The sequence below is a fragment of the Ascochyta rabiei genome, chromosome 16 (assembly GCF_004011695.2).
Source record: "Ascochyta rabiei chromosome 16, complete sequence".
In the NCBI taxonomy this organism is placed as follows: domain Eukaryota; kingdom Fungi; phylum Ascomycota; class Dothideomycetes; order Pleosporales; family Didymellaceae; genus Ascochyta; species Ascochyta rabiei.
The window spans coordinates 936,332-961,456 of NC_082420.1; the positions used below are offsets into that span (position 1 = coordinate 936,332).

The window sequence follows — 25,125 nt, forward strand, 5'->3', positions numbered from 1 at the left end:
TTGCTGAATGTGTTAAGAACTCGTCAGTCCTATCAAAGGACCTAAGATAGCAGAAATAACACTAGAGCTCCAGGAGCTCGTCCACTAGTTTAAGAAAGAAATTAATAACAGCAAAAAGTTCGCTAATAACCTAGAAGAAGCTGAAGATTAGCTTTAGGCTAAGTAAGAAACACAACGCAGCCTAGAACGAATACAGAAGCAGAAAGAAGAGCTCCTACTAATTAGCCTACAACTACAGTACATCCTAGACTACTAAAACCTAAAACATAGAAACCTTATGTAGACAGCATGCTCTAAGGACAGATACATAATCTATTACAACAAGAAGCTTAGTGCAGGATGGTTCCTGGCATAACAAGGCCTCTGTTGCAACTAATGGTACTAGTGTCACAATGACCTATATAAACTTCATCTTATTAACAAACGCTAGAAAGCACACTTTCCTGGTACAGATAACCCACAGGCCACAATACAAATGTAGCTAGTAGTTAACAGGAGTTGCTACAACGCACACTGGCAGAACTGTCTTAATGCGGACTATAAGAAACACCGCACTACCAAGGAATACAAAGGGTTCAGTAATAAGGGGACTTTTTTAGGCCAGCGCCTACAAGCCCTAGGGATTAATCTATTAATAGCATTAGGACTAATTACCTTATTAAACTACCTATTAAACTAAATAGAGTAGTCTTTTTGGCACTCTTAGACTTAGGAGCACAAGCGAACTACATATCCTAGACAATAGTGTTCTAAGCTAGACTTAGATTATATTGCAAGAAACACGCTTACTTACTCTAAGTAGCTAATAGAGAATTAATGCTGGATAAACTGCTGATTATGTTCGAAGTGATAGCGGCACCCCTACAGATACAGGGGCACTACAAGGAAATAAACCTAGACGTCTTTATAAAGGCCACACACAATGTTATACTAGGACTCTCCTAGTTATAAAAGTACAACCTAAAGATAGACTAGGTATAAGAAAGACTTTTACTAGAAGGATGCAAATACGGCACTAATACATCTACGCCTACGCAGCGCACGCAGCAGCTGGTAGATAAGAAGGAGATTAACAATGTCTCTTTGACACATAAGACGCGCCAAGATAAAGCAGTTAACTCTGCAGATACTGAGAGCCCTACAGATTACAAAGCAAGGGTTAAGAAGAAAAAGAGTGCACCTCCTGTTATCCCTGACGTTTACTAACAGTACGTAGAGATGTTTAGAGAAAAGCTTATAGTAAAAGCCCTGCCTAAGCATAAACCCTAGGATTACAAGATTAAGCTCCAGGAAGGAAAGACACTAACTTTCAGGCCATTATACTAACTATTAGAAAAGGAACTTAAAGTACTTTGCAAGTATATTAAGGAGAACCTTAAGAAGGGATTTATTAGAAGATTAGAATTACCTGCAGGGTACCTAATTATGTTCGTTCCTAAGAAGGATAGCAAGCTACAACCTTACATTGACTTTAGGAAGCTTAATAAAATTACTATTAAGAACCGCTACCTGCTCCTAAACATCACAGAGTTGCAGGACTGGCTAGTAGGAGCTTAGTACTTTACAGCGTTAGATCTATAAGGCGCGTACAACCTTATACACATAAAGGAAGGAGAAGAATAGAAAACAGCATTTAGGACGCAATATAGACTCTATAAGTACCTAGTTATACTGTTCAGTCTAACAAACACACCAGCAACGTGTTAGGAGTTAATTAACAACGTCCTTAGAACACACCTTAACAGAACTGTAGTAGCGTACCTAGACAATATCTTAGTGTACTTAAAAACACTAAAAGAGCACACGCAATATGTCACAGAAGTGCTAGAATGCCTACAGTAGGCAGACCTACAGCTTAAACCTAAAAAGTGCAAATAGCATAAGGAGGAAGTCAAATTCCTGGGGTACATTGTAGGACGACACAGAGTCAAGATTAGTCCAACCAAGGTAGAAGTAGTCAGGACCTGGCAGACGCCAAAAACAGTTAAGCAGATCTAGGAATTCTTAGGATTTGTTAACTTTAACCGACGCTTTATTAAGAACTACTCTAAGATTGCAATCCTGCTGACGAAGCTTACGTGGAAGGACACACCATTTAAGTAGAGACAAGAACAAGACAATGCGTTTAAGGCACTTAAGCAAGCCTGTATCGCACCACCTACATTAATTATATTTTGCAGCAGCAAACTAATACGCATAGAGACTAACGCCTTAGATCTTATATTAGGCGCATGTATTACGTAAGAAAAGGATAGACTATAGCACCCTATTACATACTACTTACATAAGTTCTTAGGACTAGAAGAACGCTATAATGTGCACAATAAAGAATTACTCACAATTGTATCAGCCCTAGAACATTGGCAACTATACGCAGAAAGTTGCTTAGAACTCACTATCTATACCAACCACAAGAACCTGGTATACTTTACTACCACCAAGGTCTTAAATTAACAACAAGTACGTTAGTCCAAGATGCTTAGGTAATACAAATTCCGGATATTGTATATACCAGGAAAAGACAATAGTAGGGCTAACGCACTTAGTCGACGACACGACCTCGCTGGAGAAAAAACGATTAACCAGTTCGCAGTGTTAGGAATTAACGACGATAGATCCCTAGGACCATTACAGCAGCTTAATAACATAATGCGAATTAAAATTAACTAGCGTATTACATCAGACGTACTAGAGGAACTTTAGGACAAAATTATAGCTAATTACTACAATAACCTGCTACACAGACACCCTAGAATTACACATATAGTAGAACTTATTAAATAACACTATAAGTTTAGTAATATAAAGGACAAGGTTACTAAATATATTAAGAATTATGTTAACTGTCAGCAAAACAAACATAGTACACACGCAAAATATAGAGAAATGCAGGCAATAGAGCCACTGACGGCACCATGGACGAACATCACAATAGATTTTGTCACTCAGCTACCTATCTTAAGAGACCCTGTTACTAGATACAACTACGACTTAATCTTTGTTATAGTTAACAGATTTACTAAGTACGCTAAAATAATACTGTTTTAACATAGTTATACTGCAGAACAGCTTGTATAAGTGTTCCTAGATTAACAAATAAGGTATTACAGCATACCTAAATTAATTATTAGTAATTAAGACAAGCTCTTCACGTTAAATTACTAGACCACGCTCCTAGCAGCTATTAGTACCAAGAAGAAGCTTTCTACAGCCTACTACCCGCAGACAGATAGATAAACTGAAAGAACAAATCAGACTATAGAAACATATCTACAGATTTACAGCAACCAGCAGCAAGACAACTAGGTTTTACTGTTACCTATGGCACAGATTGCGTACAACAACAAATTGTTAGAAGTAACAGAAGAATTACTGTTCTTCCTGAATTACAGGATGCACCTAAATCTCTTTACTAGAAGTCTGGACACACTAATTTAGACTAAATCAGCAATATCCTTAGTAGCAAGACTAAAGGAAGTGCATAAAAAGGCACTAGAAAATATTAGTAAGGCTTAAGAACAAGCAATCTTATATGTTAACTAGAAAAGAAAAACAGCACCTTAGCTAAAAGAGGGAGATAAAGTCTATCTCCTTACAAAAAACCTTCGCACACAAAGACTAACAAAAAAACTAGACTATATTAAAGTTAGACCCTTTTTTATTTCTAAGTAGATAAGCCTAGTTAACTATAGACTTAATCTGCCAAAGGATACAAAGATCTACCTAGTGTTCCACATATCTCTATTAGAACTAGCTAACCCTAGAACGCCTATCTAGGAGAACTTCTATTATTAAGCTAACAGCAAAGATAAATAGAAAGTTGAAACAATAATAACATATTAAGGGAATGGCGCCAGGCGCAGATATCTAGTTAAATAGTTAGGTTACCCTAACTTAGAAAACACATAGGAACCACAAACAAACCTTAGGAACTGCCTGCTGTTGTTGAAGGAATATAAGGAAGCTAATCAGATAGGGCCACGTCGTCCTCCCAGTACTCTAGAGGCTGGCCGTCGAAGGCGCTCCAGGTACTAGGCAACAACTTAAGAGCAAGACCACCTTATGCGACACTATCAAACAATACAGTTTCAGCATCTAGCTACTCTTGCTCCTCTATGCTTCGCTCTTCTACTGTAATAGCCTCCTCTGCTTAGCAATCTAATAAATCTATTTGTTGTTATAACTGCTTCTTGCGCGCATAAGCTACACGCAAGTCTTCTATAGCTTTTTTAGATATTTAAAGCGCTTTAGTTTGTGCTTTGCAACTCTCCTTTATGCACAAGCGCAATTTCTCTTTCTTAGACGCTAGTTAGGTGAACTTAGATTAAGTCACCTTTATATTACAACGTTGCCTAAGGCAAACATACTTGCTATACTTTCTAGATTAAATATAAACCTTATATACGCAGTTGTGCTTTATATAAGTTTTATATTTCTATACTATAATTTCTCTAAAGGACTTAACAAATTTATATAAGTAATAACAGCAAGCTAAACTTAAGATAGTTAGTTATTTTGGCATTGTTAAAACTGCCTACTAATTAAGGACAGGCCCTGCGTTATATAAATAAGCTTAAGAGACTAAGCTAAGACAGAAGGGGGATAGTGTTATAATCTACAGAACACAGGAAGGATACAAACTAATTATAGCAAATAGGGTACAGTAATTATAACAAGTTATTAGGTTTAGCGTAAGTAAACATGACAGTGTTAGCACTTAGTAAGATGCTAAAGATTACGTAATATAATTAGGCTTAGTATAATTAGTACAATTAGTAATCAGTATAATTAGTGCTTAGGGTAATTAGAGGATTCCTAACACTAATTAGTCTATATTACTACTACTATTATTAAAGTATATAGTTAGTAGGAACACAACCCTTATAGTTTGTGTTTAACCTTGTTAATTAAGTTTATCTTTAGAATCTTAACTGCTCTTAAACTAGACAGTCTACTCTGTACTATTCATTGCACCCTATCTTCACAAGCTTTGCTTAGTTGATAACCCTTACCGATCCAGTAACCGTACTCATCCCCAAGAACCAATAGAATCAGTGCTTACGGTCTTTGACTAAAGTACGACTTTAACACACACTTGCTACATTTTCTAGATTAAATGTGAACCTTACACACTTAGTTGTGCTTTATATAAGTTTTGCATTTCTACACTATAATTTCTCTAAAGGACTTAATAAATTTGTATAAATGATAATAGTAAGCTAAACTTAAGATAGTTAGTTGTTTTAGCATTATTAAGACCTGCCTAATAATTAAGGAAGGGCCCTGCGTTATATAAATAAGCTTAAGAGACTAAGCTAAGGTAGAAGGGGGATAGTGTTATAATCTATAGAACACAGAAAGGATTTATCTAATTACAGTAGCTGCAGCACAGTAATTATAATAATAGAATAAACAATAAGTAAGTAATAATTACATGTTAGCACTTAGCTAACAACTAATAGGACATGTAACCTAATTAAGGCTTAGTGTAATTAGTACAATTAGTAATTAGTGTAATTAGTGCTTAGTACAATTAGAGGATGTATAACACTAATTAGTCTGTAATACTACTATAACTATTAAAGTATATAGTTTATAGGAACACAACCCTTATAGTTTGTGTTTAACTTTATTAATTAACTTTGTTATTAGAATATCTTAACCCTACTTGCAAAACAGATAGTCTACTCTATACTCTTCCTTGCAACCCTAGTTGCTACGGTCTTTAACTAGACGACTACCCCTTCGAGAACCCCTGCACGTACTTATCCCTGAGACCTAATCAAACGATCACTTACGGACTTTGTCTAAAGTGTGAAACTCAACAAGCTGTAGGCCTATAGAGCAGTACTATATAGGAGATAGGGTGTAGTTTTCCCTCTATAATGTAAAAACTAATAAGCTAAGTTAGAAGCTTAATTAGTTACAAGCCTAGTATACAGTATTTGCAGTTCCTACCCCTCTAATAGTTACCCTAGATTTGCTAGATAACCTCTACAAGATAGTGCATATAGACCTACTAGAACGTACAGCTTCTAACCTGTTACTAACACAGCGCCTGCAGGAAAGTAGACTAGGCCTACTAGTTGTCCTAGAGGAGGACAACCTAACCCTAGCTAAATAGGAGGTAGAGGCTATTCTAAAAGAAAAGAGGGCTTATAGGCAGAATAAGTTATAGGTTCTAGTTAAATAGAAGAGATATATAAAGCTAATATAGGCAGTACTAGAAGCATTATAGGATATAAAGGCCAAAGAGGCCTTTATAGTAATATATACAGTATATAAGAAGTAGATATAAAAAAGAAGAAACTTTTATTATTTATAATAACCCTTATAGGGTCCTATTAGGAGATACTGTATAGGGTATAAGGCCTAGCATAGAAGAGCTTAGGGACCTTATAGTAATAGTACACTGCTGCCTTATACATATACTACTAGGGAACTAGCAGTAAGCCTTAAGACTTAAAAAAGATATTATAGTCGCGCGTTAAAAGTTAGTTCCGCGCTAGCGTCCCTCTAACGCGTCAACCCAGCCACCTATACTTTTTGACCACCTACAACTTCACTACTACCACTCTGTTTCCCTTACCCTCTTAACTATTAGATGCAGAAACGCTGTCGCTTAAATTCTGTAGAGCAGGATTAGGTAATTAGGTGGCTATATGCAGGTGCAGGTACCTATAATGTTACTAGTTACTTTGGCTGTTATAAGCGTACTATCTAAAATCTTTATAAACATTTTAACACTACAGGAACTACACGCAATAGACCTTGCTTAGGCAGACCTAAGATACTGTCTAATACGTAGAAGAAGCTCCTACACTGCGCAACGCAAAAGAATCCCTAGATTACCTACTCTAAGCTGGCTAAAGTCGCCCAGATTATCCTACCTAACAACACTACTACCTACAAGCTAAGCAAGTTAACTATCTATTACGTACTTAAGTAATACTATATAACCTGTTAGAGGAGTAAAAAGAGGCCCAAACCTACTAGTAGACATGCTCTCTAGCATGTTTAGTTTGCTTAAAAGCATTAGACGTTTAATTAGCGTTAGCACACAGTTAAGTTTAGTAATAAGTGCTTTGTTTAGAAGGGCTCTAGCTATAAACAGCAGTAGGTATTTTGCTACAATAATAAGAGATAGAAGCTAAAGATAATTACTAGGATCTCTACTAGTTGTCTACCTGCTTAGATAGTGTAGGGAGCTATATGGCTAGATGCACAGGGTAGACTACAGTAGAGTCTACTTATTATTATAGAGAGGGATCCTAATGCTCTACGTGGTAGCTATAGCAGCTAAAGTTACATTAAAACACTTAAGTAAAGTCTCTTACCTTACTATTATTAATCTTAGTTTTTTATGTAGGATAACGCGCGTATATATACCTCCTACGCTATATAGACATTTATAGCAGATTATAACATTACAACTCTCCTATAGCTAGCTTACTTACCTAATCTTAACCTAATTAAACACCTCTAGTAGCGCCTTAAACAGATAATGCATAAGCTCTACCTATAGTTTAACAACTATAGTAGGGCAGAAGAGTATTAGGATAAGTTTTGTAAGGCGTTAAAGGAGTGCTGGCGTTGTATCCTAAACTTACTTATTAAGAAACTTATTGGTAGTATGCTAGCACGCCTAAGTGCCTGCAGGAGGGCAAAAGGCTAGTAAACAAAATACTAGTATAGAACAGTATAACCTTAAAATTTAGAGCGTTTTAACTATGTGTAGCTATCTTAATTGCCTTACAAAGTGGGGTGGTGGGCGTGGTGATGATGCGGGGATTTGCTTAGTGGAACTAACTTTTAACGTAGTACTGTATCGTCTATAGATAAGGAATAACAGGTAGTAGTAGCTATGTCTAGGGCCTAGTTCTATGTAATACAGCAGTAGTAGTTAACCTTATAGTTATTATTACTACCCTTTATATCTGACTTAATAGTACTGCTATATATTAACTATAATATTTCCTTAAAGTTATAGTTAGGCGTGCATAGCTCTATAGAGGAAGGTAAGTAGTAATAGTAGGTAGGCGTGCGCAGCTCTATAGGGAAGGTGAAGTAGTAACAGTAAGAGGGCGTAGGGGACCTTATAAGAAAGGGAGAGCAGTGCTAGCACAGGGGCGTAGGCAACTCTGCAGGGGAGAGAGAGTAGTAACAGTAGGGTAGCGAGCAGAGCTAGCAGACAGATAAGCAGTGCTTGTTAGAGGAGTTAGAGTAGTAGTAGTAGAATAAGCAGGATAACAGGACGTACTCTAGGCAGCAGTACAGCATAGTAAGTAGGCGCTTAACTTAGTTAATAGTGTCCTTTAGAACTAGTTAGCTATATACCTAATATAGACAGAAATTCTTATAGTAGTATAGGCCTAGACTGCCTCTATTTAGTTTATACGCTTAGTCTAGAACTAGAAGGCTAACCCTATAGCAGCTATAAACTATTAGAGATAGGTATCTAGTTAGTTACTACTATAATGCCTAGACAACAGTATAGCAGGCAGAGCAACCTAGGAACTAGGCTTAGTAGGGGAACAGGTAGTGTAAGAGGAGGTTAACTACTTTACTAGCGTAGGGTTAGCTAGGGCTAGGTTAAGCGCAGCCTTATATACCTGCTAGTGCTTATAGTAGGCACCTAGTAAAAATGCTACATTAGAAAGGATAACCTATAGCAGCAATAAGAGGGTAACTTACAGTAGAAAACAGGCCAACGCCTCTAATTAGCCTTGTTACTGCCTACACCCCAGGTGCTAGGCGTCTTAATATAGGCGTTACTAGCGCATACTAACGCCTTAGCTACTGTTTGTTAGGAATAAGGGCTAGAATAGGAACATATACTTAGATGTACTACTTAAAATTACCCTAGGTATAGTAGGGCTAAGTGTTTATAGTAAAGAGGTTATTATTATAAACATAAACGCGCTTACGCTTAGTGTAGGTGCAGTAGGTCTTACTAGCACCTAGAACGCAGTTAGCTGTAGAAGGAATTAGCAGGTAAGTAGACCTATAACAGACGTAGGCACTTATAAGACTAGCTAGTAAGAATAGTAAGAAGGCAGCAGAGGCAGCACAGGATAGCGCTAGCAGAGACAGGGACTAGGTCCTTATTATCTAAGTTACCTTTAACTTTATAGTTTCCTATATAACAGTAGTAAGCTTTCTATATACATAGTTAGGCCCTATAACTAGATTATAGACTATAGATAAGAAATACTAGAGGTATGTTGTAGGTAGAGGGGAGGGACTGTGGTAGACTACAACTGCTCCCTCTAGAGGGCACACTAGCTCCTTAACTAGTAGCCTAATAGCTATAACTAGAGGTAATAATAGATATAGCAGGTAGGGTAAGGGCATGTATAAAAAATTAGGTAAGTGTGTTATAAGTAGGTTAGGTAGAAGTATAGAGTAGTATAATGTCTAACTTAGGCAGGTGCACTAGGTAAAACAAAAACAACCTAGGTGCGTGTAGGGACTGCCCTAGGTAAACTACAGACTAGACAAGTAGCTAACCTACTAAGAGCTAGACCCTTACGCAACTACAAATAGCCCTAGGGTTTACCTGCTACTAGCATTCCCTAGGCTACACTAGAAATAGAAAGGACCTAACAAAAGTGTATACAGCCTAAGAGGGATAGGGAAAGAAGGTATGTTATAGGCTTAGACCTTGTCTAAGCCTTAAGCAAGACAGGACAGTTACGTGCCCTACAGACATATTAGAAGGACATGCAACGTGTTACCTCCTTAAGAGATACAATACCATATCAACCCTTATTACATCCTACCCTAAGGCCAGTCTATAACATAACCTAAGTTTAAGGGTGTTACTTAGGGTTTGCAACTGCTAGAGCTTGTTGTTAACATGTAGTAGTGGTGATAGCGTGCGCAGCTTTACATTAAGGCTGCTTATAACCTGTTGTAGATTAAACAGGACTAGTCTAGCGCCTTAGAACCCTCCCTAAATGTTACTAGAAGTAATTGCAGCGTTGTAGGCGCGTATAGAGCATAGTAGGAACTTTATCTTTATAATATAGGTAATCTAGTTATATATAAGTATTTTAGCTTAGCATCTATATAACTTCTTTAAAGTAGTAAAACAAGCTATATTGTCACGGGTGTTCTCCCTACAACAGGGGATACCTCGGACAGACCCCAGGCCAAGCCCAGAGACCTACCGACCAGTATATAATATCCACACACCTAAAGACTCATCCATCAAGGATTTGTCTTATCTCTTAATATTACCTATTATTTCATCCTATATCGCTCTGCTCTATTGCCTGCCTACAGTGCCCTTACAATTTAAATCCTTCATACTTCCTCTCAGAACAGGCAGCCAATTGGCAGCAGAGAGACGGGAAAAAACTCAGCCATCAGCAATGGCTGGAGGACGACGCAACCTCCGCTTAACCACTAGCGACGTGGAGGAGTTGCCCCCTTGCGACGACCTCGGTCAGGAGCCGGATGCGCAACGCCGCGACGACGCGCCTAGGGTATCGCCGGCACCTATGGAGCCACCGCTCAACCCTCACATCAGGGGCGGGTCAGCCACCACGGCGGCAGGCATCGCGACGCCAGACGTCCCAACGCCACGCGTCACACAAATGGAGTCGCTACAGGCTTCTATCCCGTTGTTGCTGGAGGCACTCAACGAGGCAGAATTGTCCGGCGCCCCCGAACAAGAAATCGAAATCCGGCAGCAGCAATTCAACCGGGCAGTGGAGACCCTGCAGCGGACGCACGTCGGACCCACGCCGGGTAGCCACCGCCCAGCGTTCGACGAGGCAGGCAAGATAATGCGAGTCCTCAACAACGTCCAACCTAAGCCAAAACTTGGGACAGATAACAAGCCTCCATCAACCCAGCAGGTGGACCAGTGGATTAAGGACATAGACACGGCGTTCCAGTACGCTCAAGTAGTCGAAGACTCCGTAACCCGCACCTATTGGATTATAGGCACTATCCACTATAGTGTCCATCAAGAATTGATCCAACAACGTATCAACAAGGGATCAATCCGAACCTGGGCCGACCTCCGCGCAGAGGAGGAGCAGCTTGTACAAGACCCAGTCTTCACTCGGTACAAGAACTACGATAAGTACTTCAACTATAAGTGGAAGGCCGACGATTCCGTCAACACCTTCCTAATAAAGTTGAACAAGCAGGAGTCTCTACTGCCCCGCAACTTCGCTAAGTTTAACAACGGCACAGATAACTATAAGTTCAAGATAGCGTTTGTATGGAGCCTTACTCCCCACAAACTCCAACGTAAGATCCAGCGCAATGGCAGCCTGGAACACATTACTGAGTGGATAGAGTTTGAACGGGCCCTCCGTAACGCAGAGACCGCAACAGTCCCCTTGAACTCAAGCCTCCGGGCTGAAGGCAGCGGTCGAAACAAAAGACCTTACTCTTCTCCTAATAGGGGAGGATTTAAAAGGCACCACAGCCAGGCCTCAACCCCCTCCAGGAGCGACGCCGGAAAGCAGCCGGGAGACTCCTGGCCAGCAACCAATAACGCTAATTTGTTAGGCGGCAAGGGGTCCCATAGGGGCAATTACCACCAACAATCCAATAGGGGTGGTTATCATCAGCAACAGGGCCATTGGAGAGGCCGCGGAGGTGGCAACCAACAGTCCAGTGGAAGCAACCAGGGAAATAGGAAGCCCTAGTCGCCAACCTTTCCCACCTACGACTGGGGCCAGAAACCAAAGGGAAGCAGACCCGCATAGCGGTCACTGTCCAGCTGATTGACTCCAAGGGCAACCCTAAAACTCTCCGGGCCCTGTACGACTCAGGCTCGGAACTGAACCTCATCGCCGCACAGGTAGCCATAGACCTAGGACTCAACCCAGCGGGGACTGACCAGCGACCGAACGCGGTGGTCCTAGACGATACAAAGCTGTCGTTGATTGAGCAGTACCAGTTAACGATGGTCTGCCACGACAGCAAGGGAACACCTAAAACGGTTAGGCCAACCAAATTCTGGTCTACACTATTCGTTGGGTACAACCTAGTATTGGGGTATCTATGGCTGGCCGAGGCAGACCTATGTATCCGTTTCTCTACAGGAACCTACAAGTGGTTCACTGACGACGTTAAGAGAGTCCAGCTGGTGACCGCCGAACAATTGTTCAGTGATCTGGAGCCAGGCGAGCAGCCATACCTGCTACAGCCCGAGAGTCTGGGCATGGGTGGTCCAGCGGACGTCCATCGGACGGACGCCGGACAGACGCCGGACGCGCCCCTCGCCGAATGGTCAAGGATCATGGCAGTGGGAATCGACGGCGGCCCCATCCCAGAAGATGACGCCCCAGATATGGAGGAGCTCAAGTATGTGCCAGAGCACCTCCATCACAAGTGGTTTGCCTTCAGCAAACGGCAGACGAGTGTGTTAGCACCACACCGGGAGTATGATCACTCCATAGATATCAAGGCTGGTGCTAAGGTTCCCAACCTCCTGATCTATAACCTGTCCCGCCGAGAGCTGGATATACTCCGGGAATACCTCGAGGCGGCACAGGAGAAGGGCTGGATCCGCCCAAGCAAGTCGCCGGCGGGAGCCCCCATCCTGTTCGTCCCCAAACCTGATGGTACTATGAGACTGTGCGTCGATTACTAGGGATTGAACAAGATAACCATCAAGAACCGGTATCCTATCCCACTGGTGAGCGAAATAATGGATCGACTGTCAAAAGCGAAGGTCTTCACTAAGCTGGATCTACGTGACGCCTATCACAGGCTCCAGATCAAGGAGGGCGATGAGTGGAAGACCGCGTTCAAGACGCGATACGGTCATTTCGAATACCTGGTCATGCCGTTCGGGCTGGCCAACGCACCAGCCACGTTCCAATCCTATATCTACCGAGCCCTAGGAGGCTTACTGGATAGGATCTGCGTGGTGTACCTGGACGACATCCTTATCTATTCCCAGAACGAGGAGGACCACGACAAGCACGTCGAGGAGGTCCTAGATCGTCTGGTTGAGTGGGGGATGTTCGCGAAGGCAAGCAAATGCGTCTTCTCCAGTAAATTAGTGGAGTTTCTGGGATTCGTTATTACCCCAGACGGTGTGGTAATGGACCCTGAGAGGGTCCGTACCATCACCGAATGGCCCAAACCATCCAGTTATAAGGATATTTAAGTGTTCTTAGGCTTCGCCAACTTTTATTAGCGATTTATATTTAACTATTTAGGAATTGTCTGGCTGCTCATCGACCATATAACGGCCGCCCAGCGCCCGGAGGAGGACTGGGGGGTCCCTGGTCAAGAAGAGGGGGGGGCGAAACTAAAGAAGAGTTGGAAGGGACTAACAAAATGGTATAAACTATGGCACTGGCCAGAGGAAGCTCGCACGGCGTTCCTCACGATCAGGGAGAAGTTCACAGGGGCCCCAGTGCTTCAGCACTTTGACCCGAACAAGCCTATTATTGTCCTTACCGACGCGTCAGATTTCGCCATAGCAGCCATCCTGTTGCAACCCCAAACGTCTGACCTGGCTACAGAGCTTTAGATGAAGCCTGTGGCGTATTGGAGCCGGAAGTTCACGGGCCCATCCATCAGATGGCACACCTACGATAAAGAACTGTCCGCGATCGTCGAAGCCTTTAGGCAATGGAGACACTATCTCAAACACGCCCCGGCAACAATCAGAGTACTCTCAGATCACAACAACCTAAGGTACTTTATAACAACAAAGGAGCTCTCTCCTAAACAAGCCCGATGGGCGGAGGAGCTGGCAAGATTCGACTTTAAAGTCGAATACAAGCCGGGACCTGAAAACGCGGCGGACGGCCCATTGAGGCGTCCAGATTACGCACAAGGTCTTAAGGTTAGAGAACAGCAGGCCCTGCGGGACGCCATGCTACCCACCTTACAACAGAAGCTTCGGATCTAGACAATTCGCGAGTCTAGGGCTCAACACGATGCACAGGCAACATCTAGGCTTAACGTGCCCGTGGCAGACCCAGCAGGGGTCCGGCAACCACCCGAAGTCGTCCCTGAGGAATTCCACCGGCATCAGGTCGGCTATAGAGATTCGTCTCCCACAGATCCCAATCCTCCATCCATTAACCAAAGTCAGGATCGGCCCGTTACCGAAGCCAGGGGACCGAACTTTAACGTCGCAGAAGCTCTCCTTCGTAGCCTAGACGGCAGAGTCGGTGCCCCTACAAACCTTGCGAACGAAGCCGCGCAAGGAGATTCCGCTTTTGCCCTAGATACACCAGCAATCCTAGCGGATTTCGTTAAGCAGGTCCAGCAACGGGACGTACTATACCCCGGAAAGCTGTTGCTAACAACTGGGACGGATGGCGGAGCGAAGAAGGCACAACACCACTGGGAGGTTGACCCCAGTAGGACCTTACGCAGGAGTGGGAAAGTTTAGATTCCTGATGATATCACTCTGCGCCACACTATCCTATCAAGGAATCACGATAACCCTATGGGAGGTCACTACGGCGTAGATAAGACTGCTGAAGTACTTAAGAAGAAGTACCATTGGCCAGGGCTGATGAAGGACGTACATCACTACATCCAAAGGTGTCCCGCGTGCCAACTCCACAAAATCAGGAGGCATAAGCCGTGGGGCTTACTCACACCACTTCCAGTCCCTAATACTGCCTGGCGGCACTTCTCCCTTAACTTTGTAACAGACCTACCAAAGTCAATAGACGCTAAGGGGAACGAGTACGACGCTATACTGGTCCTTGTGGACCAGTTTAGTAAGTACGTCCGGTACCTACCCTGTACCAAGACGATCACTGCCCAGCGCCTGGCCGAACTGTTGATGGAACAGAGCTTCTCGAAGCAAGGACCACCAGATACGCTGCTGTCAGATCAAGGTTCAGTGTTCACCAGCCAATTTTGGTCTGATATTTGCTACCACCTGACAATTAACCACCGGCTCAGTACGGCGTTCCATCCCCAGACGGACGGGCAAACAGAGCGTCAGAATCAGGAGTTAGAGACGTACTTACGCATATATATGAACTACTAACAGGATAACTAGGTAGACCTCCTGCCATATGCCGAGTACGCCTACAACTCCAAAGCTCACTCCGCATATAGAGAATCTCCTATCAAGGTCGCCTTTGGCACTGACCCTAAGGGATTTAACGGGATGCCCGATGAGCACTGGCTCCGAAAGCCCCCAGCTGTCTGGGACAAAGACGGAACCACGCCGGAGCTGCGTAGGCAGGTCGCCGGACGCTTAGAGCGCTGGCACGACATGTAGAGAACAGCAAAAGAGGCCTTAGAGTACACACAAAAGGGCAACGCCCAGTGGTACAATACGAAGAGGTCAGAACAACACTTCGCTGAGGGGGACTCAGTCCTCCTGCGGGCCAAGAACCTGATGACGAGCCGTCCTTCAAAGAAGTTTGACGCTCGCTACCTTGGACCATTCGTGGTACTCAGGAAGATAGGAAAGCTGGCGTACAGGCTGAAGCTCCCCCCATCGATGGACAGAGTGCACCTGGTGTTCAATGTATCATTACTTGAGCGCTAGAGGGAACCCCTGGAGAACAGCGGGTTTCAGCCAGGTCCTATCAGTATACCGGAAGACATTCTGCCTGGCGACAGGTATAAGGTCGAAGGTATACTGTCACACCGAGATTCACGTTGCAAACACAAACACGCTGGAGCCGGACCACGCTGCGCAAGAGTTCAGGCAAGGCGTCAGGCATGGCAAGGCTGACAGCTCACTGTCACAGGCCGGCATGCGGAGGAGATCCCCCGTGAATGAGCGAATCCCGCAGACCAGTTCGCGCAGGAACAGGCTGCAGGAGCCGCTGGCGATCCTCTCGCGGACGTCACCGGTTGGGGACTCACTCACTCACTCACTTACCACTCAGGCCCTAGGGATTTCGATCCCTGGCACAAGGCACCTGACCACCTAGGGGGTTGCGGAGAGTATAAACAAAAACGTCCACACGCAGGGCAGACCCCGGCCCAGTGCCAGTCGCCACTCGCGAGACGCAGGGAGCGGATAGCCCCTACACGTCTGACGTCCAACAGTCACGCTCCCCACGGGTTTCAGAGCCAAGGAACGCTTCGGCGTTGACCTTTGTGACGTCCAACAGTCACGCTCCCCACGGGTTTCAGAGCCAAGGAACGCTTCGGCGTTGACCTTCGTGACGTCTAACAGTCACGCTCCCCACAGGTTGAGCCAAAGGCCGCTTCGGCGATTGACCTTTGTGACGTCGGGTTCGAGCCACTGCTCACCCATCAAGCCATGGAGCTGACAATTGCGGACTTAACCTGGGTTGAGACTCCGGCAAACAAGAAAGCGTTGCGACGACGGCGTAGCTGGCGTCTATAGGATTGCTCTTAACAGCTACCTGGCCTCACTTGATGCAGGAAAACCCGGTCGCCCGGCAACACAGCGGTGCCGCCCTGGTAGGGCACTGAGGAAGCGTCGTGACGACGGTGTAGCTGGCATCTGTAGGATTGCTCTTGAAACAGCTACCCGGCCTTACTTGATGCTGGATAGTCACCCCAGGCCACACCACATTTCTCCTGCCTAAGTTTTTCCCTCCACAGGAGGTTTTTCTAGAGCTTAATAATGGCGCTGGGGATTCCCCAAAACGGTTCGGGACGGACCTTTAGAAGGGGGGGGGCTATTGTCACAGGTGTTCTCCCTACAACAGGGGATACCTCGGACAGACCCCAGGCCAAGCCCGGAGACCTACCGACCAGTATATAATATCCACACACCTAAAGACTCATCCATCAAGGATTCGTCTTATCTCTCAATATCACCTATTATTTCATCCCATATCGCTCTGCTCTATTGCCTGCCTACAGTGCCCTTACATATATTAAGGGGCTGTGTAAGGTGCAATAAGTAGAAAGGCAAATAGAGAGTAATTATCTTATTATCCTTACAGTACTGCTAGAATTTAAGAGAGTTATAGCTCTTATAACTATTAATAATAAGTATATATTAGGTGCTAATAGTACGCTCCTTTATATGCCTGTTAAAGTAGTTTATCTAGTCTAGACTAAGCTTATTAGTAGTCTAGCTGTTATTAGAGACTCTAATAACCTAGCCTTAAGGCAGATCCTCTTCTTTGTACTAGGCAGAGAGGTAGTAGTAGGCCTTAAAGATAAGGAAGGCTGGAATAGCCTATCCTTTGGCATTAATGCCCACTATAGCCGTAGCCTACTCCTAGTTGCCTAGCTAGACAGCCTTTAGCTAACCTTGTTGTTCTAAAGCTATAACAACTACTTCTTAGGAGATCTAGCTTATTATAAAGCCTGTCTTGTTAAAGTTGTATGTGTCTTTATCCTAGATGCTATACTTAGCTTTAGTATTAGCTACTAGGCTAAATTAGCCCTATAGGACCTTAGAATCCTTATAGAGAGCTTTCTTATAGTTATACTTATAATTAAACTTTACTTTAAGCTCTAGGTGTTGCTTAACAAACATACTAGGCTAGTTTGTGCTAATAGGGCCTAGATTGCGCTTAGCGCGCAGAGAATTAGCTGTAGTAGCTATATCTAAGAGCTAAGGGGAAAATCCTTACACATCTAGCTTAAGGACATATTTAATAATCACCTCCTTCTTATTATTGTCTAGCTTCTGTAAGTTAGCTATAGAATCTGCTTATAAAGGTTGCCTAGTGTGTTAGTTACTTATTGTACTTTAAGGGATGCTGTAGATAGCTGCAGCGCGTTGCTAGGAGAGAGTTATGTCTTGTTTAAGAGCCTAAAGCGCAAGCTATATCTAAGCTTCCTTTAACGCGTCTAAATAGTAGTATTAAGAAGACATTAGTGGGGGAAGGGTAGTTAGGTGGGGGCTTGGCAAAAGTAACCAACTCGCCTGGTGACCGGCTTGCCCGTGGGGTACGTTATAAGTAATGAAACCTCTATTCTAACATTATTTATAATTGCTATTCTTAGGACACATAGCTTAGAGCTTACGGACCTACAGCAGTATCCTTCTATTAAATTTTGTTAGGGTCTTCTAAAAGCATTATCAACCCCTGTGCCAGTATTAGTGCTAAATTCGCCACGTTCTATAGGCTTTCTAACCTTACTACACCCTTAATACTCCTATTACCTATTTTAGGCAACTGTAATTCACGCGTTAAGTTAGAGCTTTAAGAGGTTTAATAATTCAGCGTTTAATCCTAGCTAAGCAGAAAGCAAGAGCACATAGTAACTGTGTTGCTGTACAGGCCTATCTGTAGTTAGATTGCATAATAACAATAATCAAGACATACTAGTTATACTCCCTAGTAGAGGCTAGTGTCTACCTTAGTCTTAGTAAGCAATATACTATAAATAACAAATACTCTACATAGCTAGAATAACGCCGTAATTGCGTTTGTAATAATAAATACTATTAACAATTGCTTATATCCTAAGCTGTCTTATTCTAATCTTACTGTCTTATAGTCTTCTAGCTGTATACGTGAAATTACTAATGATAGGAATAATACCACTATTACGAGATAAAGTGGTCCTGAACTGTAAGCAACGCAGCAATTTTTAACCCTGTCTTAGTTAGAAAAATACAAAACTTGAAATTGTATCTCTTACCTTAAACGATAAACAAAATTAAGTGCTCTTAAAAGGGCAATAAGAAATGCCACCTATGTAGTCTAGTAGAGAAACATTAAAACACCTAAGGCTTAGGCTAGCTAGTTATCCTATAAATTAGTAAGCGCTAGGATTTTTCATAGATCTTCTTATATTAGTGCTAGTAAGAAGTTAAAGGTTATATTGTACAGCTATGCTAACCTAGTACATATTGTCTTTTAAGCGAACCGCAAAGACAATTGCAATAATACCAGCAACTAATAAAACGACCTAACAAGCCCTAAGAAGAGTAGCCAGGATTCTCTCCTAGAAATAGGGGTTTTCCAAACTCTGGTCTATCCTGTTTAGTTTGCGAGACTTCACATTGTGATACATAAGCATAAAGCTCAGCACAATTCCAACCATAAAGCAAATAGCAAAACTAAGAAGGATAAAAGTTATGTTAAAGGAAAATATATAACGTATTCCACAGGTAAGTTGGCTATACAGGTAAGTCGGCCACACAGGCAAGTCGGCCACTCTGCCAAGACCACACCAACATTTTACCCTATTATAGCTTACATTAGCCTACATTAGCATTGTTTATAGTAGTACAGTATATAATATTATTTACTTACACCTTCTTTAGGCTTTTTACATATGCACAAGTTATGCCCTACTGTTAAATAAAAGGTATTGGAGAAATGGGTTAGGCGATATACCAGCTAAGAAACTGTACAGAGGCCCCCACCAGAACCTAGATAAGACAAAAATCACCCTTATATAGAACAACAACAGAACATAAATACATTATTATTAACTTATTACTATTACTATCTAATCTAATAATTAAGAGTCTTACTGCTGCTATAATAAGCGCTAACAACAAGCAAAATAGCAACTAGCTAAAGCTAGACGGACGCAACAGTCATTCTTACTAACTTAAGTAACTAGGTCTCCTAGTACTGCTAACTTAAGATTAAGTGCCAGTTATAAGATATATAGCTGCTAGCAGACCCTAAAGAGGTATAACTCTAACGCATCTAACTAAAGGCACTACTACCTCTAGAAATTACGTATTATAAACTAGTAAAAAGTATAAGCAACACCTTAACTATGTTATTATAGACTATCTAAGTAGGTTAAAGCACAATATTTGGAATAACACATAAAGTAATAGATATGTTAATAACTATGCTGTAAACACCTATAATCCTAATATAGGTATTAGACCTCTTAAAAAAGAGACAAGAGGTATATAAAGAAAATTATAAAGACTATAAGCTTTACCTTAAGTTATATAAGATACTTAAGAGAAACTATTAAAATAACAAAAGTAAAATATTAAGAATAGTTAAGTATATTCTTATAACAGTAACACTATATCTGCAGCTAAGCTGCTATACAGAAGATAGAACGCTAAATAGATAGATAACTACCCTCTAAGACACTGTTAGAGTAGATATAGACAAAAAATAGGCGTAAGTATAAGAAAGATACTACACTATACTTAGACTAATATAAATAACTATAAATTAGGAGATATAGCTAAGTAAATATAATTAGGTAGTAACTTAAGCTAAGACCCTTAAGGTTGCTAAGAGTATGTAAACATAAGCTGTTATTAATAATTTTCTAGGCTCTATATCTAAGATAGTTTTAACCTAGACTACAGCGTTCTAAGGGCTAGGATATAATAAGAAAGCTATAAATAAGAAAAGAATAATAAAACTCTTCTATAATTATATAAGCATTTAATATCTATTAAGAGAGAAGCCTAAGAGCGCCTTTATAGTAGAAGAGGCATTATACGCAGTAAGCAGTAAATCTAACTTAAACCTATAAAGGGACGCCTTTAGTAGAGAACTAAAAGTGCTATCTAATAACAATTATTAAGGCTAGGGAAACCTTAGGCAAAATAAAAGAAAGACAGATAGCTAAAGTACTAGAACTAAGCAGTTTCTAGAGAGGAATACAGCAAGAGCTAAAGACATATATTCTACCTATAAACAGTGTTATAATATATCTAACTACTACTACGTAAATACAGCTAAGGTACCTAAGTAGTTTAAGCTTAATAGAGGTGTTGTAAAACTAGTACAGTATAAGCTTAAACATAACAGTAACTTATAAAAGAGAAAACAGGTAATATCTTAAGAACTAAGTAGCTGCAAATAACAATAGCGTCTTAATTAATTACTCCACATATTAAGACGTGTTAAACACTAGATAAGATTATTAAGTAACTAGATAGCTAAGAAATTGCTTAGGTTAATAAAGGTAGTATAAAAGCAGCATATAGCGTAGGTAATTAAGGATATCTATTAAAGAAGGTATTTCTTCTAGATTCTAGCTTAACTACGCATATCTATAATAACCTCTTAAGACTTAGAGCTATACGCCAGCTAGTAATAGGAGACTATATATAGACTAGGAACTCTAAGGTCTAGATATAAGGATATAGTACTGTTAATATATTAGTAGAGGGATCTTAAGGTAAATAAGTACTACGCTTAGACAATGTTGCATAGTGCCTAGATTTCTTCTGCAACCTAGTATTATTTAGGCTACTCTAAAGATAAGGAATATAGTAGAATAACTAAGAAGATCTAATAACGCTACGTTAAAGAAACAGCAATATTATAGCTATCCTAATAGAAAGCTTTAGATAGTAGGTTATTAAATAACTAAATATAGCTATAGTAGCACTTTATATACGTATAAATTATAATAGAAGATTACTATAGAAAGTAATAGCTATAATATAGCATAAGAGGCTTAGACATCTAGAACTATCTGCAATTAAGCACCTTATATATTAATCTAAGGGGGTAAAGATTAAAGATATTATAATAGTGTAATGTAACGTATATAGATAATTAAAATTAAAGCACTAAATATAAAGAACCCTACAATTAAATAATAAAGGCCTAGGTAAACAAATAGCTATAGACTTCTATAGATATAAAGTAGGAAGCTTTAATAAGGAAAAGAGTTAAATACCTATTACATGCTAACACTCTTTGTATATATAGGACTTCTTCTTTAAAGACAACAGGCCTATAAGATTTATTATCTATCTACTTAGGATCTTTGTCTAGTTCTTAAGGAAACAGTTTTATATTACAGTTAAGGTAATTAAGATAGATAATAAAAATATTATAATTAAATAAGAGGTTAAGAGATAGTACATGTTTCTCTTAATAAGACTTAAGCTTTCTACTTTAGACATATAAGCTTAAAATAGAGAAGCTAAACACTTAGAGGGTATAAAAAAAGAAAAGGTATATATAATTTAACTAGAAGCAAATCTACTATAGGAACTCTAGCTAGAAATTACTAGAGCAGTAGTATACCTATACAATTAGACACTAAATTATCTTCATAAGTAGAGATTACTAAATAAAATATTCTTTACGCATATAGCTACTATAAAAAGCATAGTTAATGGACCTTAGAAACTAAACTAAGCTTACTTAAGAGTATATAGATCCGAAGCATTTACTATAACTAATAACACCTATTAAAGAAAATTAAGGCTATAAAGACTAGACCTAAAGGTATAGATTAGATACTTAGTAGGATATCAGTCTACTTATATATACTAAATCTGGGTCCTATTAATAGCTAAACTAATTAGCACCTATAATATAATATTTATTAAAGAAATAATGTTTAATAGTAAAATAGAGGATATTATAGATAACCTTATATACAACATATTATAGAAGATTATAACTTAGATTAGCACATTTAAACTTCCAGCTATAGAGAGCTATATACCTAAAATTAAAACATTCTATAAGAATAAGATAATATAGGAGGATACTCTACATGCTAAACAACCCTAATATTACTAAGGTAGGAAGATTATAGAGGCATACCTAATACCTCTACTAACTCCTTTACTAGCGGTATTCCTAACTAAATAGATAAGCTATAATAAGACAACAGACTAACTTAAACAAGACTAAAAAACGTCTGTAACAACGCTGTAGGTAGCTGCATTTATAACAGGCACTAAGGCAGAACACCTTAGTTAATATAAAGGAAAACCTTTTAATAAAGCTTAATTAAAGAGGATTATGGTAAAGGGAATTAAGCTGTACTAGAGTAAACTCCTGCTATTACCTACAGTATACTTAAAGCTAGAGGAGCACCCTCTCTATAAGATGTTTAAATAAGTAGAAAACAAACACATGCAAAACTATAAACAAATAGAGTTATAGACTAAAGTTCCTGTAGCTCTAGTTTAGAAGTCTAGATAATAAATACTTAACTGTATATAGGTCTATATATATAAGTTTAATAAATACTACTATGCCGGTGCACACAGTGACTTCCTTAGTAAGGACCAGGATGCTTAGCTAGTGTACGTAATCTGGCCGGCAGAGGGGTATAAGAGACCTTAACAGGAACTGTTAAGGCAGGACACCTACAACAACAACTAGTAACACTTACTTATAGAATTTAACTACCGTATTACCTGTTTCTTTAACCCTTAACAATAATAATAATAAGTATCCTTCCTAATATGCCTACTAATAAGATGCTTTAATACTTATACTAGAACAAAATAGTAACCTAACTAGGGGGCACAGTATAGCAGGCAACATTGAAATTCTGCTACTCTAAAGGCTAGGGTATAGTCTAGGAATTATCCTGTTAACTCCAGACTAGAACGTTATTATCTGAATATCTGCCACTCTGAAGGCTGGGGCACGGCCTAGGAATTATCCTGTTAATTCTGGACTAGGACGTTACTATCAGACCTATTATTTAGAAAACAAGAATACTAAGTTTAAAACAAGGTAGGCATCTAGTTAACCTAGAAAAGCCTTAGCTAAGGGACTATCTTAGTCTAATTTCTAATGCTTATTATATATATTATCTGCATAGTTCTGCTTAGCCCTATTCCTTAGGATCTGCCTAGCGCTATTCTTTAGGACTTAGGACAAGAGGAATATAAAAGACAGGGACTAAGCTGCTCTAACAGACAGAGCAATTAAGATTACTTTAATTACAAGAAACTATTATCTTTTTAATATAACAGACTACTAAGGATTAATGTACACTACTATAGATAACCCTTTAGACTCTATAGAGACACTGTATTCCCTAACAGGAAAAAGCTGTTAGGTTGTTATTCTAATAAAGGGAAGGTCTAATTAACTATCCTTTAATAGAAAGGCGGTTATAGAGTTCCTTAATAACTATAACTACATAGCAGAAAACAGAGGGTTAAGTAACAAGTAGAAGGTTAGGGTCCTCCCTAACTACTGCTATAATTACTATAGGAGGTTTATTAAATGCCTAAAACTATACGCTTTGGACAACTAGGTTAATCTTTAGATTGCTATAAAGGATTACTAGAAAGACTAGGACACTGCTTAACGCATAGGCAATTAAGCATTCCTTAAAGCGTATGTTAAAGAAACCTCTTAAGCCTTCCCTAGACTATTATACTACTATACTAACTTTATAGTATATAGTAATATATATTAGAAGAATAATTAAATTCTAACCTCTAAGGAAGGATACTACTTCTTCTTAGGACTGCTAAAGGTTAATAAGGACCTTATCCTCTTTAACATGCAAAACAGACTAGACATAAAGGATTAATCTTTATTTATACTTAATAATATATACAATTTTATAAAAAGGATGTATAAGCAGCGCTAAGGCTTAAAGGAATTAGCGCTTAGAAGGGATAATAAACATACTAAGGAAACCTAGGGCCTTATAAACAGCACTAAGGAGCTAAATCGCTAAGTCTATTGTTACCTAGGCTAAGGATTAACTAGCTAGTTAGGGTAGTAAGAGTAAAACACCTCTACCTCCTAGTGTTAATAAAGACGTTAAAGAGCTTGTCTAGGTAATAGGCAGATAGAAGCTATCCCTAGTAGAGGTTAGCACCCTTATAAACTCTAATAATTAGATAAGAGAGATCCTTTAGTCTCCTACTAATTACGCTTACTTTATTTCTTAAGTAACTAGAGCTAGTGCTACCTAGGAAAGGAACAATAGCTCTTACATTACTAACGCACCTAGGAAAGTTAACCTAAGATAAGAAGTAAATTACTCTTAAGGAAGAGAGTATAGTAACTCTTGTAACATATATAGAGAGCTAAACTACTAAGCCTATAAGTGTGAATTATACAGAGCACTTACCTATATAGGGTAGTGCAGTTTTTAACTTAACTAAGACAGTTAACGCAGATACTACTTTGGTCCTGCTTACTATTAAATTAAACCTATCTAAGGATCTGTCCTACCTACTTATTAACTCAATTAGTTAAAACAGAAGATTTAAGAGTACTTTAAAGTTTTACAGGATGTCCTGGACTAGCCAGCCTCTGCAGTTAAGCCTAATCTATTTAAAGGTGTAGACTCTAGGCCTAGAGGGGTAATGTATGGATCTAGGCCAGGCCTAGATATACAGGAAAAGATTATTAGGAGTATTAGCGCACTAACCACAATAGATAATTACAAGCCAGACTATGAGTTATTGCACTCTTTTTAGAACTTCTAAATCCTTAACAAGGACTATTACAAAGTTTATAGTCTTAATTATATTAATAACAGGGACATTATACTAGGGGC

At 40.1% G+C, this 25,125-nt stretch overlaps 5 protein-coding genes across 5 annotated transcripts, besides 51 other annotated features; all 5 read left to right on the forward strand.

Annotated features, from left to right (window-relative positions):
* Positions 1-3,916: part of a mobile genetic element that runs on past the window's edge.
* Positions 1-5,827: part of a mobile genetic element that runs on past the window's edge.
* Positions 1,334-1,554: a mobile genetic element.
* Positions 1,361-1,509: a mobile genetic element.
* Positions 1,783-5,091: a mobile genetic element.
* Positions 5,090-5,814: a mobile genetic element.
* Positions 5,335-5,827: a long terminal repeat.
* Positions 5,393-5,431: a tandem repeat.
* Positions 5,489-5,530: a tandem repeat.
* Positions 5,828-5,831: a direct repeat.
* Positions 5,828-6,479: a mobile genetic element.
* Positions 6,480-7,821: a mobile genetic element.
* A 4-nt stretch (positions 7,822-7,825) lies between these two features.
* Positions 7,826-9,802: a mobile genetic element.
* A 2-nt stretch (positions 9,803-9,804) lies between these two features.
* Positions 9,805-10,104: a dispersed repeat.
* Positions 10,102-10,105: a direct repeat.
* Positions 10,105-15,612: a mobile genetic element.
* Positions 10,106-10,303: a long terminal repeat.
* Positions 10,106-16,815: a mobile genetic element.
* EKO05_0009241 (uncharacterized protein) lies at positions 10,377-11,669 on the forward strand (the record flags this gene model as incomplete). The annotated part of the gene is made up of 2 exons (XM_059637495.1): positions 10,377-11,265; positions 11,314-11,669. The coding sequence occupies 2 exons, from the start codon at positions 10,377-10,379 to the stop codon at positions 11,667-11,669; spliced, it is 1,245 nt and encodes a 414-aa protein (XP_059493478.1).
* Positions 11,930-12,619, forward strand: EKO05_0009242 (uncharacterized protein; the record flags this gene model as incomplete). Its single annotated transcript, XM_059637496.1, has 1 exon — positions 11,930-12,619. One exon carries the CDS (start codon positions 11,930-11,932, stop codon positions 12,617-12,619), a length of 690 nt encoding a protein of 229 aa, XP_059493479.1.
* Positions 12,393-12,616: a mobile genetic element.
* Positions 12,417-12,616: a mobile genetic element.
* Positions 12,471-12,616: a mobile genetic element.
* Positions 12,528-12,616: a mobile genetic element.
* Positions 12,621-13,138: a mobile genetic element.
* Positions 12,624-13,051: a mobile genetic element.
* Positions 12,624-13,120: a mobile genetic element.
* Positions 12,624-13,126: a mobile genetic element.
* Positions 12,624-13,132: a mobile genetic element.
* Positions 12,624-13,138: a mobile genetic element.
* EKO05_0009243 (uncharacterized protein) lies at positions 12,677-13,141 on the forward strand (the record flags this gene model as incomplete). Its single annotated transcript, XM_059637497.1, has 1 exon — positions 12,677-13,141. The coding sequence occupies one exon, from the start codon at positions 12,677-12,679 to the stop codon at positions 13,139-13,141; it is 465 nt and encodes a 154-aa protein (XP_059493480.1).
* Positions 13,308-13,477: a mobile genetic element.
* Positions 13,329-13,477: a mobile genetic element.
* Positions 13,515-13,807: a mobile genetic element.
* Positions 13,518-13,771: a mobile genetic element.
* Positions 13,518-13,780: a mobile genetic element.
* Positions 13,518-13,813: a mobile genetic element.
* Positions 14,385-14,992: a mobile genetic element.
* Positions 14,388-14,977: a mobile genetic element.
* Positions 14,400-14,983: a mobile genetic element.
* Positions 14,409-14,983: a mobile genetic element.
* On the forward strand, positions 14,441-14,995 carry EKO05_0009244 (uncharacterized protein; the record flags this gene model as incomplete). The annotated part of the gene is made up of 1 exon (XM_059637498.1): positions 14,441-14,995. One exon carries the CDS (start codon positions 14,441-14,443, stop codon positions 14,993-14,995), a length of 555 nt encoding a protein of 184 aa, XP_059493481.1.
* EKO05_0009245 (uncharacterized protein) lies at positions 15,483-15,896 on the forward strand (the record flags this gene model as incomplete). The annotated part of the gene is made up of 1 exon (XM_059637499.1): positions 15,483-15,896. One exon carries the CDS (start codon positions 15,483-15,485, stop codon positions 15,894-15,896), a length of 414 nt encoding a protein of 137 aa, XP_059493482.1.
* Positions 15,610-16,813: a mobile genetic element.
* Positions 15,823-15,850: a tandem repeat.
* Positions 16,618-16,815: a long terminal repeat.
* Positions 16,815-17,852: a dispersed repeat.
* Positions 16,816-16,819: a direct repeat.
* Positions 17,369-17,400: a tandem repeat.
* A 1,175-nt stretch (positions 17,853-19,027) lies between the features above and the next one.
* Positions 19,028-19,155: a dispersed repeat.
* A 44-nt stretch (positions 19,156-19,199) lies between these two features.
* Positions 19,200-22,843: a mobile genetic element.
* Positions 19,332-19,374: a tandem repeat.
* Positions 22,842-23,095: a mobile genetic element.
* Position 23,096: 1 nt separating this feature from the next.
* Positions 23,097-25,080: a dispersed repeat.
* Positions 23,975-24,026: a tandem repeat.
* An 11-nt stretch (positions 25,081-25,091) lies between the features above and the next one.
* Positions 25,092-25,125: part of a mobile genetic element that runs on past the window's edge.